The 17239-nt window shown below is 43.3% G+C and overlaps 4 protein-coding genes across 7 annotated transcripts in view; 2 read left to right on the forward strand and 2 right to left on the reverse strand.

Moving 5' to 3' along the window:
• Positions 1–78: 78 nt before the first annotated feature.
• LOC111598221 (zinc finger protein 330 homolog) lies at positions 79–1272 on the reverse strand. Its single transcript, XM_023313381.2, has one exon. It carries the CDS (start codon positions 1100–1102, stop codon positions 176–178), a length of 927 nt encoding a protein of 308 aa, XP_023169149.2. The 5' UTR covers positions 1103–1272; the 3' UTR covers positions 79–175.
• Positions 1273–1501: 229 nt separating this feature from the next.
• LOC111598220 (heterogeneous nuclear ribonucleoprotein A1) lies at positions 1502–6396 on the forward strand. Of its 3 annotated transcripts, none has more exons than XM_023313380.2 (5): positions 1503–1653; positions 1843–2320; positions 3201–3674; positions 4004–4094; positions 6181–6396. In XM_023313380.2, the coding sequence occupies exons 1-4, from the start codon at positions 1603–1605 to the stop codon at positions 4078–4080; spliced, it is 1080 nt and encodes a 359-aa protein (XP_023169148.1). In that variant the 5' UTR covers positions 1503–1602; the 3' UTR covers positions 4081–4094; positions 6181–6396. The 3 variants fall into 3 exon arrangements, with proteins under 3 accessions (XP_023169146.1, XP_023169148.1, XP_023169147.1); XM_023313379.2 differs by lacking the exon at positions 6181–6396 and adding an exon at positions 4546–4622; XM_023313378.2 differs by lacking the exons at positions 4004–4094; positions 6181–6396 and adding an exon at positions 4546–5317 and having other exon boundaries at positions 1502–1653.
• Positions 6397–6723: 327 nt separating this feature from the next.
• On the forward strand, positions 6724–9124 carry LOC111598214 (protein C12orf4 homolog). The gene is made up of 3 exons (XM_023313368.2): positions 6724–7083; positions 7141–8458; positions 8519–9124. The coding sequence occupies exons 1-3, from the start codon at positions 6912–6914 to the stop codon at positions 8637–8639; spliced, it is 1611 nt and encodes a 536-aa protein (XP_023169136.1). The 5' UTR covers positions 6724–6911; the 3' UTR covers positions 8640–9124.
• A 1010-nt stretch (positions 9125–10134) lies between these two features.
• LOC111600231 (ankyrin repeat domain-containing protein 50) overlaps positions 10135–17239 on the reverse strand; it is a 32048-nt gene continuing 24943 nt past the window's right edge. The window contains exons 3-7 of one of the 2 annotated variants that reach the window (XM_030224894.1): positions 11555–17152; positions 11171–11475; positions 10911–11097; positions 10592–10850; positions 10135–10522 (exon numbers count right to left, since the gene is read on the reverse strand). In XM_030224894.1, the coding sequence (XP_030080754.1) occupies positions 10339–10522; positions 10592–10850; positions 10911–11097; positions 11171–11475; positions 11555–17057 (6438 nt within the window). In that variant the 5' untranslated portion in view covers positions 17058–17152 and the 3' untranslated portion in view covers positions 10135–10338. Of the gene's footprint in view, positions 10523–10591; positions 10851–10910; positions 11101–11170; positions 11476–11554; positions 17153–17239 lie in introns of both variants that reach the window. The other variant, XM_030224893.1, reaches the window with a different exon arrangement.

Here is a 17239-nt window from a genome sequence, read left to right on the forward strand (position 1 = left end):
GCCTTCGTTCATAGCAACAACCTTTTGTGCGTATTAATGTCTTCTATAAAAATAACTAAATAATGTAAGCCCTTCGAATATAAATAAATAGCTTATTTTGCCACAACAGATTTATGTAATTCACACATCAATTTTATACATATATACGTAAATGTATCTATTAAAAAATTTTGATTTATTTCTCATTTTTTTTATCAACTCCGGCGGTCTCGTCAGCTTCACTGCCACTTGTCTCCTCTTCATCATCCTCATCTTCGCTTTCACTTTCATCATCATCGCCATCGTCGTCATCATCATCATCTCCATATGAATAACCTGCACTACTACTGGCACCATAACCTCCATAGTAGCCCCCATACCCCTCTTCATCGTCACTGCCCATGCCTTGTTGCTGACGACCAAATTTGTGAGAGCGCGTAGACATACTCAAATCCTTTGTAACGGACGTTTCGTAGTTACACTTGGGGCAAGGGATGGCCTTATTCTTCTCGTACTTGAAGCCCTTGCGACGTACATGATCCTCACAGTAGCAAGTCTTGCAGCGCAAACATGAATATTGACCTAGACGATTACATGATTGACACTTGTAGTTCTCCGATTCCAGAACCTGACATGAGGCCTGATGCTCAAACTGATCGTCCTCACAAAGAAAGCCATTGCAAAACGAGCACTTGAAGATACGCCCGCCATGCTCCCAGACACCACGTTCGCATTCCAAGCACACAGCGTTCTGCAACGGACAGGTGCACGCGTGCGTGGTTAAGCATTTCCGTCCATGACACACCCAGGCCTCGCAGAAGTCGCAAATGGCACCAACCATGCCAGGGAATCCAGTTGTATACACACCGGGATGCTTGACTACGCAGTCTCCAGTTTTTAACATACACTTTATTTTGCCACATTGTGCACAAATGGGCAATCTTTGCACACTCTGACAGAAGTAGCAAAAAGCGCGAGACTTTTGTTTTTTCTCGCACTTATCGCAGTCCATCGGAGCATTGCAAGGCAGATCGGCGAGAGGAATCTCTCGGCCTCTAATCTCCTTTAAACGTAGCTTTTGTTTTTCAGCTTTTTTACGCTGGCCGGTTTTTTTCTTCGGCATCCTGTCTTTGTATTGAACGAAAAAAACGAACTAGTGAACTTGTTAAGCCATGTAGGGTGGTCAGATATTTATTTTTAAGTATTTTTTTCATTGGTTGACGATATCATAATACACTAGCGATGTATATATATGCGAATACAAGGGAAATTAATAGCAATATAAATAAAGTTACTATTTGATTTCTTAGCATGTATGTCTAATAACACAAATAAAATATATATCTACATATTAATTAGTCAATCTATATCGAACCATATATATTATATATGTATTTTAATTTATATATAGAATCAGAAAATGTGGACAGCATACTTTTCTTTAAAAACAAAGTAATTACACAACACTGCTTTGAAAGTATATTGACGTTTGTGGAATTTGGCCACATAGTCTAGCATTACAGTTCAATTCTCAGTTTTCAACGCAAGCGAGTAGAGCGTTCGTGCTGTGTCGTTTTTTAAATTTATAAAAATATATATATATATTGAGAAATAATAATTAAAATGGGCGGCCATAACGATCAGAATGGAAATTCTAATGGTCAGCATGATGATGTAAGTACAAATTTTCGGCGAAAATTTCTTAAAAATATGTAACTTGAGTGCATGTATGGGTACATACATACGCGTGGCTCGATGACCGCCATTTTGAAATTTTTCGCATGTGCGTCAGCGGGGTAGAGGTTATGTTTGGCTTTATGAAAAAAAAAATCGATATGAATCTTGTATTTTCTCTTTATTTAGGACTCGATTTCTGAGCCAGAGCATATGCGTAAATTGTTTATTGGAGGTCTCGATTACCGTACCACGGATGACAATTTAAAAGCGCACTTTGAAAAATGGGGACAAATTGTCGATGTGGTTGTTATGAAGGATCCACGTACGAAGCGCTCACGCGGTTTCGGATTCATTACATACTCGCATTCAAGCATGGTAGATGAAGCCCAAAAGGCTCGTCCTCACAAAATCGATGGACGCGTCGTCGAGCCTAAACGTGCTGTGCCACGCCAAGACATTGACTCGCCAAATGCAGGCGCAACGGTGAAGAAGCTGTTCGTCGGTGCCCTGAAGGACGATCATGATGAGCAGAGCCTGCGTGAATATTTCCAGCACTATGGTAGCATTGTTGATATCAATATTGTCATGGATAAAGAAACTGGCAAGAAACGTGGTTTTGCCTTTGTCGAATTCGATGATTACGATCCCGTGGACAAAGTTGTGTGTAAGTATAAGACTATTACATTTTTTCATTTAAATGTATAGACAGTCCCAGCTCCGCATAGCAATGTTTGATGTGTCTTTGCGGCGTTTTTTGACTGTAAAAGAAATGTTGCACGTATTATATCTTTGTTGATTAGGCACTCAGCATGCCTAACCGATGAAAACGTATGTGCTACAATTAGGCAATAGAATAAGTAACACAGTACTGACAAATTGACAAGCTTGACCTTGGCTTGTACGGTTTCCTATTATACGCTGTGAGAATAATGAAAGCGTCGGCTAAGCTATGTTATGCGAATGTTTATAAAAATCCTAGTTCAGCGTAACACGCAGCCTCGTTACAATTCTTTCTGTTTAGTTTAATTATACAGTTCCAGCTCCGCATTGCAATGTTTGATGTGTCTTTGCGGCGTTTCATAACTGTAAGAAAAACGTTGCACATATTATATCTTTGTTGATTGGGCTTCTTGAATGTCTCATTGATGAAAACGTATATGCTACAATTGGTCAATAAAACTACCTACACAGTACTGACAAATTGACAAGCTTGACCTTCGCTTGTACGGTTTCCTATTAAACGCTGTGAGAACAATGAAAGCGTCGGCTAAGCTATGTTATGCGAATGTCTATAAAAATCCTAGTTCAGCGTAACACGCAGCCTCGTTACAATTTCCTCTTCAGTTTAATTATACAGTTCCAGCTCCGCATTGCAATACCTTGTGTCTTTGCGGCGTTACATTACTGTGAAATTAATACCTAGCCTCTATTATGTATGTTATTGCTCCCCTTTGCAGTAATGATCAAAAAGTATATGACTCGTGGCTAGAAGTGATATTTTATACAAAACTTATCGTGTATTCTTTATATTTATTTATTTACAGTGCAAAAACAGCATCAGCTCAATGGCAAAATGGTGGACGTAAAGAAGGCTTTGCCGAAGCAAAATGAAATGGGAGGCGGTGGTGGTGGTGGTCGCGGCCAGGGTGGTCGTGGTGGTGGCGGCAATAGGGGTGGAAACATGGGCGGTAATATGGGCGGCGGTGGCAACTTCGGTAACCAAAACGGAAACTGGGGCAATCGAGGCGGTAATAGCGACAATTGGGGCAATAATAATTTTGGCGGCGGCTATGGCGGTGGTAATAATTGCTGGGGCAATAACGGACCCTGGGATAACAATTGGGGCAATAACGGTGGCAACTTCGGTGGCGGCGGCGGTAACGGCAACTGGGGTAGCAATGGTGGCAATGATTTTGGAAATTATCAGCAAGGTTACAGCGGTGGCCCCCAGCGTAGTGGCAACTTTGGCAACAATCGCATGCAGCCCTACCAGAGCGGCAACTTTGGCAACAAAGCAGGTAAGCATCATTCGAAAACATCCCATCTCTCTCAATTTACATTCCAATTTTGGTTGAAAGTTGAGCTTTAGGAACTTAGATAATCATAGTGCAGATATCTAATTGTTGGAACGTCCATAGAGTTTAGCCGTTAGCTTTACCTTAAATGCGTCAATTTACATGCATAAGACTTCGGTTTTTTGCTGTTTTACCTATGTAATACATGCATCAGTCCAATGAGGTGTAATACGCAGCCAAGTTATAGTTCAGTTGTTAGTTATATTAAGAGCTTAAGGCTAGTTTCGAAACTCTCTAAAAGTGCATGTGGGTTTTTTTTTTGTGTTTTTAAGGCGGTGGCAATCAAGGCAATTATGGTGGCAACAATCAGGGCTTCAATAACGGTGGAGGCAACAACCGCAGATATTGAGGCGCCCAGACGAGGTGAGCATAGCTATAAATTTAGTTAAGGACCTAACAAGTACAATTATGAAAAGCAACCTACCAACTTACCCACCCATTCATCTATATATATTTATATATATATATATATCTATAAAGTATATTTCTATATATATATATATATATAAATATATTATTTACTTGATTTACCAATCAATTTGGTTAGGTTTCTTGTGTTTTAAATATACATACACATTTTATAAATAGACATCTTATTTTATTGGCATTTCCTAGTAGCTTCTAACCAGCATATTAGAGTCAAATATCTAAGCTTGAAAAACATTTTCTGTTTAAACTCTTCAACTTTTTGAAAACTACTATTTTTAAGTAATTATTTTGTGTAAACGTATTTAGAAAAAACCTTTTAAGTAATGTTGGAATGCTTAACAACAATTGATTTAAATAACGTTTCTCATTTATCGACATTTTATAGGTGGTAAATTAGCAGTGGCTCAGTTTATGCCCAAAAGTCAAAGTCAAGTAAACGATACGCAATTCAATGATATGAGCAACAACTCATATACCTAAGAAGTTTTCCGAGAACAACCATACCAAAAGCATGACAGAAGATAAATATCAGGAACAGTGCAGTGCAGTCGTGTGAGATTGGTTCAGTCAAAGTCAGTACAAGTACAGAGCAGATCAGTCTGTGAATGTGTGTGTGTGTGTGGTGCGTTTTATTCAGAGAGCAGTTGCAACAACAGCAGCAGCAGCAGCAACAGCAGAGTTTTAACAGAACTTACAAATACAGAGAAGAGAGAAGTGAACAGAGAAGTGAAGTAAGCAGCAGCAGCAGCAGCAGCAGCGAGACCCTCACACATACGCATCCAGCAGAGTACACGTACACAGCAGCTGGCCAGGATTCAATAAGAGTAATTTGCACAGTTACAATACGATATTACGATATACGATAATTGATTTAACCTACTCACACTCGTCAAACCTACCTACCTACCTATTCAATATTCAAAATAGCATAATATTTATATTCAACATTTTGTAGCCAACCTAAACTTAATACAAAAGGATCATTGTAAACTAGAAACTTCACAACATAAAAGTTGTGCTGCTAAAGAAAAAGCTTAAGATAACAAACAATTCAAAGTTAAATTATGTATCCTTTTAGCCACATTTGATTATCAAGAATCCTTCAGTTAACAGTAAAATAACTTAGTATATACAAACACAAAAAAGAATAAAAAAAACAAACTTCAGGGCGGCAACCGATGCTTAATTTCAAGCGAACACCCCCAATGGTTGAATGGCTGCCGCCCACAATTTCTGATAATCAGTGCAAAAATCTACACAAATCTATATTTAAACAAAAATGTATTAATACTTTTCTCTAGGTTTAAGTTCTCATAATTTTAAAATCGTGTAGAGCGTGCGCTCACTTTTTCAAGAGCCGCGCACTGCCTTAGCATTAATAACATATATTTACATATATATATATATATATACATATATCATAGCGAGGAGGAGCTACTTGTGCTAGTTTTTTGTAAGTGACTATGACGACATTGAACTAAATTATCTCCCAATGTTTAGTTATAACCAAATGAACAACAATTAATTGTAATCGAAACCTTGTAGCAGTTTGTATGCAGTTTCTCAGAGGTCAGCGCAATTAAGGATTTTTAATATGTTAACAAAATTTACACTTAAATGTAGCAAAGAAAGATATAAAATACAGCAATGAATTTATGTAAAATTGACAAAAAAAAAGAAAAAATACCAAAAACCAAATCAAACTCGTTGTTTAGTTCAAGCCTAGTCTTGATATTTATTCGAATATAGCTTAAGTCTTGTATTCGTTTAGAGCAGGCAAGGCGCATCAGCAAAGAAAGCACAAAGCCAAAGCAGGTGCCAGAGTGCATTCCAATGTAAGTTGAAAGAGGCAAGTAAGCGGGTAGAGTCAGAATGCCAATTATTCCAATCGATAGCAATTGTTGCGGGCGGGCACCTTCTTATTCATTTAAAATTTTTATATTTTCATTTGGATTGCACACTCGGTATATATCCTTATAAATGCCATTTAAAATTGTATATTTATAATTTTTGTTCCAAGTTGGCTGAAAAGTATGCAAAGCGCTGAAATGACGGTCGCCAAGCTAATTCAGCCACAAAGCGGATAATCAACACTTGCAATTGTGTCGGCGGTGCTGAACTTTTGCGGCATCTCTCGGATTGGTCGGTCGACTTAGGTAAGTTGTTGAACGATTCAACAGAAGTGCAATTTTCAGATTTTCGCTGTAACGGATGGAAGCGTACCGGCATCTGGACTTGATAATTTTGAAATTTATACTTTTCTTTTTGAATAAACAATAAAGTTTAAAAAAAAATGCTCTTTCTCTTATTAATAACGCTTAGTCCGGCATATTTATATGGTTTCAGTGTGTACACACCAGTTAATTTACACTCAAGAGTCAACTGTATTCAATAGCATTGTATCGTATTCAAGCGATATTTGCAGCGGAGTTATGGGAGTACCAAATTGGGGGCAGTAATATTAAAAATGTTGCTAGAAATAAGTTGAATGTTAAAATATAGTGCTAGCATAATTAAAACGTGGGTTTGTTTCTCTTAGTGAAGGCAAGCCCGATGACGATAGAAAATATCGAGTCAATTAAGGTACATCTCTAATAGAATTATGTTAACCGTGACTATTAGCTGTATGAGTGGTAAATAAATGAAAACGGGAGTTTTAGAGCTTAACAAATTAAGTAAAGCAAGCCGAACATTGGGTTAACCAAGAGATTGGTTCAGGGTCGTTTAGGTGTTGTTGAAGACTCGTTTAGTATGGATACAAGTACCGTCCAATTTGTGTACAATTACAAGGACTATGCAGGTAAAGATTGTGAAGCCAAGCTGGATATTACATTTCCTTTTGAGGATGAAAGCATTGGGGAATTGGTTACACAGCTTTTAGCCCAAATGGATCCAATGATGCGATATTTGGACGAAGACATAAGTAAGAGGCATATATTAAACAATAAAGCAAACCCTTATTAGACACTCCCCCAAATAGATTTACAGAAAGAACTGCAGCTCTTTATTGACCGGGAGCATCAGAAATTCTATGACGACTACTCTGAGAAATTGATCAATCAAGCGGCCAATGAAGAGTTGGACTTGGAGGCTATTGTGCGAAATACAGAACGACTATATAAGGAGGAGATGCTTCAATTCGCCGATCGCATTGGTCCAAGCGATGAGGACATATTTGCGCAAAGCTTCCATCGCCTGGTGCACTCCTCTTCATTGGAAGAGATTCTTAAACGCGAAAGAGGCTATGCGAAGGTCATAGCCGATATGACAGATCATATGGACTCTGAAGTGGAAACTTTGAAAGATTCCCAGCAACAGGAAATGGACAGTCAAATCAATCAGCTAGACATAACTACAACATCGGAGGACATTAACAATCTGCTGGCACAGCAATATACAACTCACAACTTTGTACGGAAGCGCTATGAATCCGAACTAGAGGCCATGATGGGTCATCAGAAAAATGAATATCGCGATTGGATCACCAGTCAAGTGAGTCAAATGTTTCAAGTATCGCCGGTGTCCACTCCCTTGGGCAATCGCTCCTCCATGTTTGTCTCACAGCAACCGTCAATGGAGGAGAGCTTTACTATACATTTGGGATCTCAGCTAAAGCATATGCATAACATTCGCATACTAAGCGCCAATGTGACGGACCTGTGCAGCCCTCTGCATGTGGATGAGAATTTGAATGGTCTCAACATGGCTTTGGGTCTCTACTCGAGCTCTCTGTGCGGCGTCGTAGTGCTGACTCCTTCCATACAGGCGCAGGCCAATAAGAGCATAATTAAGAATGCTAATAGATCAACTGAATTTCACTTTGATCAGATGGATGTGCAACTGGAAAAGATCGAGAAGCAGATCCGCGCCCTCAATACCAGTGACACAAGTAGCACACCTAGCAATGGTAGTGGCAGTGGCAGTGGTAACAGCACTGAAGGTAGCGCCACCTCCTCGCCTATCAAACAGCATGTGGCCAGGCTAAAGACAGGCGATTTTTATATAACCAAACATTCGAATCTCTCCCAATCGCACGTCATATTTCACTTGATCTCGGATGAGCCAATCAACAGTCCCAGTGAAATAAATTCACGTCATCCGGTCATACTTGGCTTGCGGAACATTCTTAAAACGGCAAGTCGGCATGACATAACCACATTAACCATTCCAGCCCTGCTCCGCCACGAGATGAGCGAGGACATGACCGTGCCGTGGTGTATTCGAAGGGCAGAGCTCGTATTCAAATGCGCCAAGGGCTTTATGATTGAATCTGCCTCTTGGGGTGGTGCGGAGTTGAGGTAACATTTGTTAATCCAAGAATTCTATAAGATCTCACATAATTAATGTTTCTCGTTTAGCACCTTGCAATTGTTGCTGCCCCACGATATATCCGAGGAACTTTTCACTACATTAGCTGGAATGGTGCCCAATGTATTTCGCGTTGCCAATCCGAAGATACTCGTTGACAGTACCAAATAGTTGTTCATAAACACATTCCAATGAAATATTTGAAGACTTTTAATTTATTTATATATGAATATACACTTTATTCAGTTTCATATAGTTTATATTTAAATATGTATATGCTTCGTTTCATGTGGTTTCGCGCAAATTGTTATGTAAATTAAAAACACACTCAGAATTTCTGTAAAGGTTCCTGTATCCAATTTCGTCAATATAATAATTTAACTTCAATGCAACCGTTTTGCAAACTACAACTCTACTTTTGTATAAATACATTTATATTGTATAGTTAATCTTATGTGTGTGTGTATATGTATGTGTCTATGTATATTCTTTCCGAATTTAAATGTTTATCTTTGGTTTCATTAGATCCCGTCATGCTATTTGTGTCCATTTTCGTATATGTTTGTGTTTTGTTCGGTTATCTATAATGTTTAATTTGAATCTTTGAATAACTCAGCTTGTTGTTAACTTGTAAATATGTGTCTTGTGAAATAAATATATATTTATATATATAGTTTTATGTATATTTAACAATAAATTATGTTATAATGTTTCTGTTTAATCAACATTTCGCTGTTAATATATTTTTTTTTGGATTTTGCCAAGTACGTTGTATAGTTTGTCTGTGTCTGCGTGTGTTTTGCTGCTTTGCAGTGAGAGATAGAGTTTCGGAAAATATTCCATCTGAAACTTTGTTAATATATCAGTATTTTACGTCTACAGGTCTTATGGGTTGCTGTTATTAATATATGAGTACGTGTGTGTGTTTTTTAAATAAGTACAGGAACGGGTCACATTTTTGTGTTTTTGGGACGATAAAATACAATTTGTGTTTGAAGAAACATGCCATAGAAAAGTTGGTGATAAGCTTAGAAAATGATTATAAAATTGACATAATCAGCATTAATATATGCCCATACGTAGCTCAGTTGCATATGCCACAATTGCTTTAGTGCTAGTTATAAAATAAATTATATTATTCAGCCATTTTTCGAATATCGTTTAGGTTTATATAGTATGGCGCTCACAATTTGCCGGTCGCATGACCAAAAAAATTTAAACTAAGAATATTGTTTTTTTTTTTTCAGCATAGCATATTCCATTAATATGGAAACAAATTGTTTTATAAAAAGAAATGTTTGTATACTTTTGGGTATTTGATTGTTATTTCTTTCGTTTTGTTTGTAATGCCCTTGCAGGTAATTTTGAAACGTAAAACATTGGAAGATATAGCAATGAACCCATACCGTTTTGTTTTTTCATCTTAATATCAACGTTAAGTAAATTGTTTTTTTGGGATCGGTTTTGTGGATTTTAAAAGGCGAATATCAATTGATATTTAATAGAGATTTGCACCTGCAAAGGCACTAAGTCTTCGGCATGCCAAAGAACATTATAATTGTAATGTTGTTTAATTTAGATGATACTTTTTAGGAGTTGTCTACGATAGCATGCCAAAATGTAGGGAAATACTTTATAATCGTTGATGAATCTACACAGCTTAATACTTTGCGCGTGCCTTAAACTACAATTTTGCAATAGGTCTAGATGTATTTTTAATTATCGAAATAAGAATACATAATACGTGTGTATACTAAAATTGAAACTATCACAAAAAAACAAATACTTCTTCATATAAAGTATAAACTCAATAAAGTCAAGAACGAGCTACTGTCTAATTGAGTGTATGTCTGTGTCGGTGCATCTGGGTTTACATTTGACTCTCCTTGCGCCATTGAAAGGTTCCCGACTTGACACCAATGCTGGACGAACCCTGGTTACTGTTGGAGGAGAGCATGTTGTTGGTGCGCCTGATGAGTTGTGCTGCCGAATCGAAGCGACTGCGAATAAGCCGCATTGCTGGATTACTTGAGACGCCGCTGCGTTTGCTCTTGCTGTTTAATGAGAAGAGTAGCACAATTAGTACACGGACATAAGCAATGTTATGTGCAACAAGAACTCACCTCGATGAGCTAGGCTGATTCTCCTTGAGGTTGCCTAAAATGATACGCATATGGGTATCCCGGGCAAAATGATTATCGGGCAATCCGGGCTTTGAGCTGCCACCACTGGGTCCAGCACGATCATCATCCACAAAGGCGTTTAATGCTGGCAGCTGGCCTGGTGAGCTCAGCTCGCTACTGGGCGAGTGTGGAGGCGTGGCATACAAAGGTGACATGCATTCCATGTCATACAGGTCTGCCTCGTTTGTCATGTTGCTTGCTATAATGCAAAGCGTTGGCCATTAAGTGGTAATTATTATGAAATTAATTAATATCTTACCCAGCTGATGCTCGCTGAGATCGGGCAGCACTTGGGAGTGGCGCTGATGAGCGCCTGCACCACCGTTGATGCTAGATTTGTGAGCCGCTGCGGCAGAGCTTGAAGCGTGCTTTGAGTTGACCATCAGATTGTTGCGTGAGCTAAGCTTGCTTTGTCGCTGCAATTGCTGAGTAAAGGTGAGCGGCGCCTGCTGCAAAATCGAAAATATATAAAGCATTTTAGAAATTGTTAGCTGTGTGCGGTATTGTGGATTAACTTACATCGTTGCTGCTGCCCGTTGATTGACTAGAGATGACGCTCTTGCGCTTGTGCAAGCTGCTCGTATCTGATTGCATTGTGTTCTGATAAAAGTTGTTCGAGCTGTGCGTGGAACTGGAGGCATTCAGAGCCTGCAAATTGCTGCCATTGTGCACCGTTGCAGTGGTTGCTGCCGAGCAAACCGAGGAAGCGGAGGCATGTGCTGGATACGGAGCTAGGTTTTGGTGCAAGGGCAGTGCCGGCGGCTGGTCCGGAGAGCGCAGCATGCTGGCATGGAATTTTGCTTCATTGGGATTACTAGCTTCATCTAAATGGAGGAATAGTGAGAGTTGGACAAGGGATTTAGTAACAAAGCAATATACTTTTGCGCCTGCTAATGTTCTTACTTTTGGTATAGCTTTCAAAGATCTTGAGGATGCTGCTGCGACTAGACTTGGCCGCCAGCTTAATGGGTGTGCGCCCACAGTGATCCGACTTGTAGGGATTAGCTCCATACTGCAACAACGCAATGACACACTTCTCATGACCCTCCTGAGCGGAAATACCCAGCGCTGTGGCACCCTGCTTGCAGGCATGATCCGCCAGGGCACCATAGTACAGCAGTATATTCATAACATCATGATTGCCCTGCCAGGCGCACGAGTGGAGCGGAGTTCGCGCTTCCAGGTCCATTGAGTTGACATCGGCGCCCGCCTCGATCAGAGTTTTCACCATGTCAGCATGGCCCTGCCAGGCGGCCACATGCAGCGCAGTACGTCCCTCGCTGTCGGGTATGTTAACATCCACATTGGTCATGTCCAGCAGGTATTTGACAGTATCGAGCTTGTTCTCCAATGCCAAAATATAAAGAGTGGTGCGCGAATCGGCATCTTTGGAGTTGACATCGCAGCAAAACTTCAACAGAAACTCCACCGTATCCATGTGGCCCTCCAGGCAGGCCAGGCGGAAAGCGGTCTTGCCATCATGGGCTTTCTGATCCACAAAACTGGAATGTATGTCCAGCAGGGTCTGCACGCAGCGAAGACGTCCCTCTTGTGCGGCCAGGTGCAGTGCCGTCTTGCCTTCATTGTCGCACTCATCAATCTTGGCACCCGAGTCCAGCAGCTGCAGACACACCTCGTGAAAACCTTCAAAGGCAGCATAATGCAATGGAGTCCAGCCAGCATTGTCGCGATGCGTCTCGTCTAGTCCACGGTCCAGCAGTTGGCGCACCGTTTCCACATTGCCCTGGGCAGCCCCAATGCTTAACACCGTGCGTCCCTCTGAGTCCATGCAATCTATGCCGCAGCCCCAGAAAAGCAGCAGTCTCACGACAGTTGCATGACCCGCCGTGCAGGCGGCCCACAGAGGTGTACGGCCCATGAAGTCAGCCAGATCAGGGTCGGCAGCATTCTCTAGCAATAGTTCACACACCTCGGCGTTGCCCTCAAACGAACTGACCAGCAGTGGCGACATGCCATCGTTGTCCAGCTGATCAGTGTTAGCGCCATGATCCAGCAGCGTGGAGATGACTTTGCTGTAGCCCGAGGAGCCGCACAGGGCAGCTACACACAGTGCACTGCGTCCATCTAGATCAAGATGATTGACATTGGCGCCATTCTCCAGTAGAATCTCTACAATGTCATAGTGGCCCATGTATGAGGCAGCAATTAGCGATGTGCGTCCCTGGCGATCCACAGAATTGACATCGGCGCCCGACTCAATCAACAGTTTCAAGATGTCCTCGTGCCCGCTCCAGGCTGCAGCGCGCAGTGCAGTGCGTCCTTCCTTATCGGCCAGATCGATCTTGCAGGCGGGTTGCGCTATGAGCAGCCTGACCACCTCGCTGTGTCCACCCCACGAGGCGGAGCGCAATGGTGTCCAGCCATCGCGATCCGCATGGTTGACATCCACACGCTTCATGCGTCCAGTACCATCGTTACAAGGTTGCGAGAAGCTAAGCAGCAGCTTGACTACCTCCAGATGGCCATTCCTCGAGGCTATATTGAGAGCTGTCTGCCCGTTATAGTCCTCAATCTCCAAGTCAATGGGACTCTTGCAGGCATTGAGAGCTCGTTCCAGCAGATGATGATTGCCATCGTTGGCGAGGATATGGATCAACGCCTTGCCCTTATGCAGCTCAATGTGATGCGAATCGGACAGCTGATGCAACGTGCTTGAGGCGTTCTCATCTTGGCTCTCATGCGGCGGTTCACTCTGCTCCGAGGGACTCATCGTGCGCTGCGTCTCCAGTAGGCAACTCTTCTCGCTGGACAACAGCAGATCTGCCAGCTCAAAGTCAATATTTTGTGATTTCTCTGACAGTTCCGGCGACATTAATGATGACTCGGAGGAGTTTTGGGTGTCGGCATTGTTGATGCCCGTCTCGATGAGCAGCTTCAGCATCTTGGCATCCGTAGGAAGGCTCGGCTTGAAAAAATCGCATAGGAATTGGGCAAACGGTTCGCTCAGCTCGTTGGTGAGAAAACGGTCCAGCATAGATCGCGTCTTGGGTAAAAAGTTGACATCGTTCTTAAAGTCGTGCTCGCACTGAGCGCAGCAGTTCAAATGATTTGTGTAGAAGCAATCGCTCAGGTTCAAGCGTGACTCAAGTAGCATCAAGATGAGATCCAGATCGACATGCCGGCTGGTCAGATACTCGCCGGACTTGATGAGATGATAGGCGAAGCATCGAACCGTATTAGCGCATAGTGTATCCGCCACTAGAAGGTAGTACATGGAGATCATAACGTGGCCCTCGTTCACATCGCAGATAAACTTTTTGGTTGCGAACTTCACATCCACCAGCCAATCTGCGAAGGAGCTGTGGAAAATCTTTAAGCGTTGCGCATTGGCATCATACGCCAAAATATTGCGCATGAGCTGCAGACGCTTCTCGAACTCGTGGCCATCGATGGTATAGTTGTGGGTGCGCAAACAATTGAAGAGGAAGAGCTTGTCCACATAGCCGGAGGAGGCGAGAAGCACATTAAGTAGCGGCCGTATCTTCATGTACTGCTTCTTATTGAAGGACTTCTGGCAGATGTACAAGTAAAGGCCGTTCAGGGTGCAGGGTATAAGCTTGATCTCGCGAAAGCTGAAGAAGTTGTCCTTGATGCCATGCAGCACCTTTTCCAGGTATAATATGCAGCCATTCGATTTGATATAGAGCTGATGCAGCGATTCGATGATCTCCTTAGTTAGCATAATGCTGTCTTTAAAATCGGAATTCAAACGATTTATAATATACTCCTGGACATCCTTAACGACATGTGATTTGCGCAGATCATCTAGTGTTATCTTCTTGAAGCCAGTAAACATTTTGGTTATTTGCTTCGTCTGCTTCTTGGTGGTGCACACCAGGAACAACCACTTGGGGAAGAGATGTATGTGGTTCGAGAGCAGCTCGGCCACGTTGCGACTCTTGTGAGTGGTCACAGTGCCACGGCCACCCTTCAGCGTGGATATAAGATTCCCCTCATTGATGTAGTTCTCATCGATGGAATCTATGAGCAGCAGTAATGCGGTCTTTGGTGGCGTCAGCTCGAGCAGTGGAAAGAGTAGCGCCTTCTTAAAGCATTCATCGGGATTTTTCTCAATGCTGTCCACGCTGAGGCACTCCAGCATTTCTGGATTTGACATCAGCAGCTCGTAGTAGCCATCGGCAATGATCGTCCGACAGCTCTTGGTCTTGGGCAGCGGTGGTGGCAATGTGTTGGTGCTGTTCTTTATCTTTGGTTTCTCGCCAGGAATGGGTGGTATATTTACGGCTGTAGGTGTCATCTCCTTGGGCAATTCCACACGCTCCGCACTGGCACCAAAGTCGATGAGCGGCTCTTCCTCTGCCTTTTCCGGCTCCACATTTGTTGCTTGCGGTTGAGTCTGCTCTTCCTGTGGCTCCTGTATTGTTGATTTCTTGTCCGCCTCCGGCTTGTCTTCGTTGTGCTTCTCCTGTTTCTCATCCTTGATGGCCGCCTCGATCTCACTCTTCAGCTGCTCGCTGACTAAGTCGGCTATATCCTCACCGCCGCCCTGCTGTATTGCTTGGCCGTTGCTATTGGTAGCTGTGGCGGTCACCTGCTTTGCCGGCGATGAGACGCCGCTGCCGGTACGACCACGCTTCACTGGTATCTTCGACTTGGACTTGACAGGACTGCTTTTAGCAGTATCCTTTTCCTTCTCCTTTTCTTTCTGTTCCAGTATTTGCTTTTGTTCTTTTTCGCTGCCCGTGTCCTTGTCCTGTTCGCCCCGTTCCTGAACGACTGTGTTTCCACCACGCTTCGGAGGATGTGTGCCATAGTTGTTGTTACCGGGCCTCTCGACCAGATCTGCCAGATCCGGCGAGAGCTGCTTTTGAGCTGGCGCCGGTTCCGATTGTTGCCGCGTTAGGCTCGATTTGCTCGGCTTCTGTGTAGTTGAAGTGCGCCGTTTTTCAAACATATCCAGCTCCTTGGTATCGCACTCGCTGGCTCCGCGCTTGAGCTCCTCGATGAGCAGCTCTTCGGCATTCTCGCTGAGTGTTATATTATTCATTGCCTCATCCAGCTTGGATTCCTGCTGCTGCGCTTCCTCGCGCAGAAAGGAAAAGCCCTCATCTATAATCTTCTGGCTATCATCTCGGGTTATGAGCGAAGCATGGCTGAGCAGCTGCAGCACAATCTTTCGCATGAACAGCGAAAGGCTATGGCACTCGGGATTCTGCGACTCGATCAAATAGCATGCCAGCAGCTTGCGATTGAGTATGCCCTTGGTGCCTGAGTTGCCCTTCATGATAGCCTGACAAATAGAGGTCTTTCCGGAGCCATTGGAGCCCAGCACCAGGCAGCCATTGTAGCTGGAGCTCGATATGGCAGCCGCCTTGGCACGCGCTGACACATAACTAGCGCTAGCTGCGCCTAGGGCAACCGGCATGGGCTTCTTGCCAGCCGTCCGCTGTTCCAGACACAGCGCAATCTTCTTTAGCACCCACTCTCGATGTATATAGACTGTGCTTACGATGCGATGATTACTGGGCTCCAATGGAGCTAGCCCATTGACTTCCTTGTCCGGCGAGTGTTTTCGTTGCATCAGCGACTCCAAATTGGCGGCTGTTTCATGCGTTGGCTGCTTCTGCTGCTTGTCCAGCTCTAAGCCATCCTCCTCGGGCGCGGAGCTGCCTGTAGCGCCATTAGTGGGTGCCAGCTCGAGTGCAAAGTTCTGCTGCACCAGATTGGCAAAGTGCTCTTCACGAGCCAAATTCGAGAAGCTGGCATTGGGACAATCTCGGCCGCTAATCTCCAACTTCTTGTGCGCCTGCGTGGTGTCTTTCAGAAAGTTGAGTATGCGTCGATCCTCCAGCTGCTGATTGGGCGTGCTGCCGGCGCCCAGCGAAGCCGGCTGATTGCTGTATTTGGAGCCGCCGACCAAGGCACTAGTGGAAGCGTTGGCATCCGTTTCGCGTTCCACCTGCTCCTCCTCATCATTGGCATCCAAGTCAGTGACCTGGACGGGATTGCCATTGCGCGCACTGGCCAATCGATTCGAGTCCCGCAAATTGGACAGTTTGGCGTCAGTCGATGCTGCCTCCATGGCCACACCATGTCGACTCCGTTCGCTGCTCTTGTAACGATCCGACTTACGCAGCGGCGTCGCATAGAGCATCTCCTTGGGCATGTTGCCAGCGTGATGCTGCTTGTTGTTCCCCGGCCCCGAATTGCAGTTGCCCAACGAATTGGAGTTGGCATTCGGATTACTATTGCCGATGTGGTTCAGCAACGGCTGCCCGCCAGCCTGTGAGGACTTCTGATGATGTTGCTGCTGCTGTTGTTGCTGGTGCTGCATTTTGCGCACGGATTCATTATACATGGCCTGACAGGGCAGATTCTCGTAGATGTCATTGCGCAGATTATCGTTGTCTGTGTGCTTAGACATTGTTGTTGCAGTTGTCTACTCTCCGACTAGCAGCAGCTTTCGAGTATTTACACGGTGGCTTTATCCTTGCGTTAAGTTTGGGCAAAGTCTGCTGTCTGCAATAAAACAAAGGAAAATTTAAATCGTTGCTTGAATTTGAGAAATTACGTATTTTTGGCAAGCTCTGTTAAATTTGCTGATTA

This window comes from Drosophila hydei, unplaced genomic scaffold (assembly GCF_003285905.1).
Source record: "Drosophila hydei strain 15085-1641.00,03,60 unplaced genomic scaffold, DhydRS2 tig00008119-arrow-pilon, whole genome shotgun sequence".
Classification (NCBI taxonomy): Eukaryota; Metazoa; Arthropoda; class Insecta; order Diptera; family Drosophilidae; genus Drosophila; species Drosophila hydei.

Coding starts and splice junctions, on each gene's coding strand:
- LOC111598220 (XM_023313378.2), top strand. CDS start 1,603: ATGGGCGGCCATAACGATCAGAATGGAAATTCTAATGGTCAGCATGAT. Junction 1,654..1,842: donor CTAATGGTCAGCATGATGAT/GTAAGTACAAAT, acceptor CTCTTTATTTAG/GACTCGATTTCTGAGCCAGA. Junction 3,675..4,545: donor CAACTTTGGCAACAAAGCAG/GTAAGCATCATT, acceptor GACATTTTATAG/GTGGTAAATTAGCAGTGGCT.
- LOC111598221 (XM_023313381.2), bottom strand. CDS start 1,102: ATGCCGAAGAAAAAAACCGGCCAGCGTAAAAAAGCTGAAAAACAAAAG.
- LOC111598214 (XM_023313368.2), top strand. CDS start 6,912: ATGGATACAAGTACCGTCCAATTTGTGTACAATTACAAGGACTATGCA. Junction 7,084..7,140: donor ATATTTGGACGAAGACATAA/GTAAGAGGCATA, acceptor TCCCCCAAATAG/ATTTACAGAAAGAACTGCAG. Junction 8,459..8,518: donor TGGGGTGGTGCGGAGTTGAG/GTAACATTTGTT, acceptor TTTCTCGTTTAG/CACCTTGCAATTGTTGCTGC.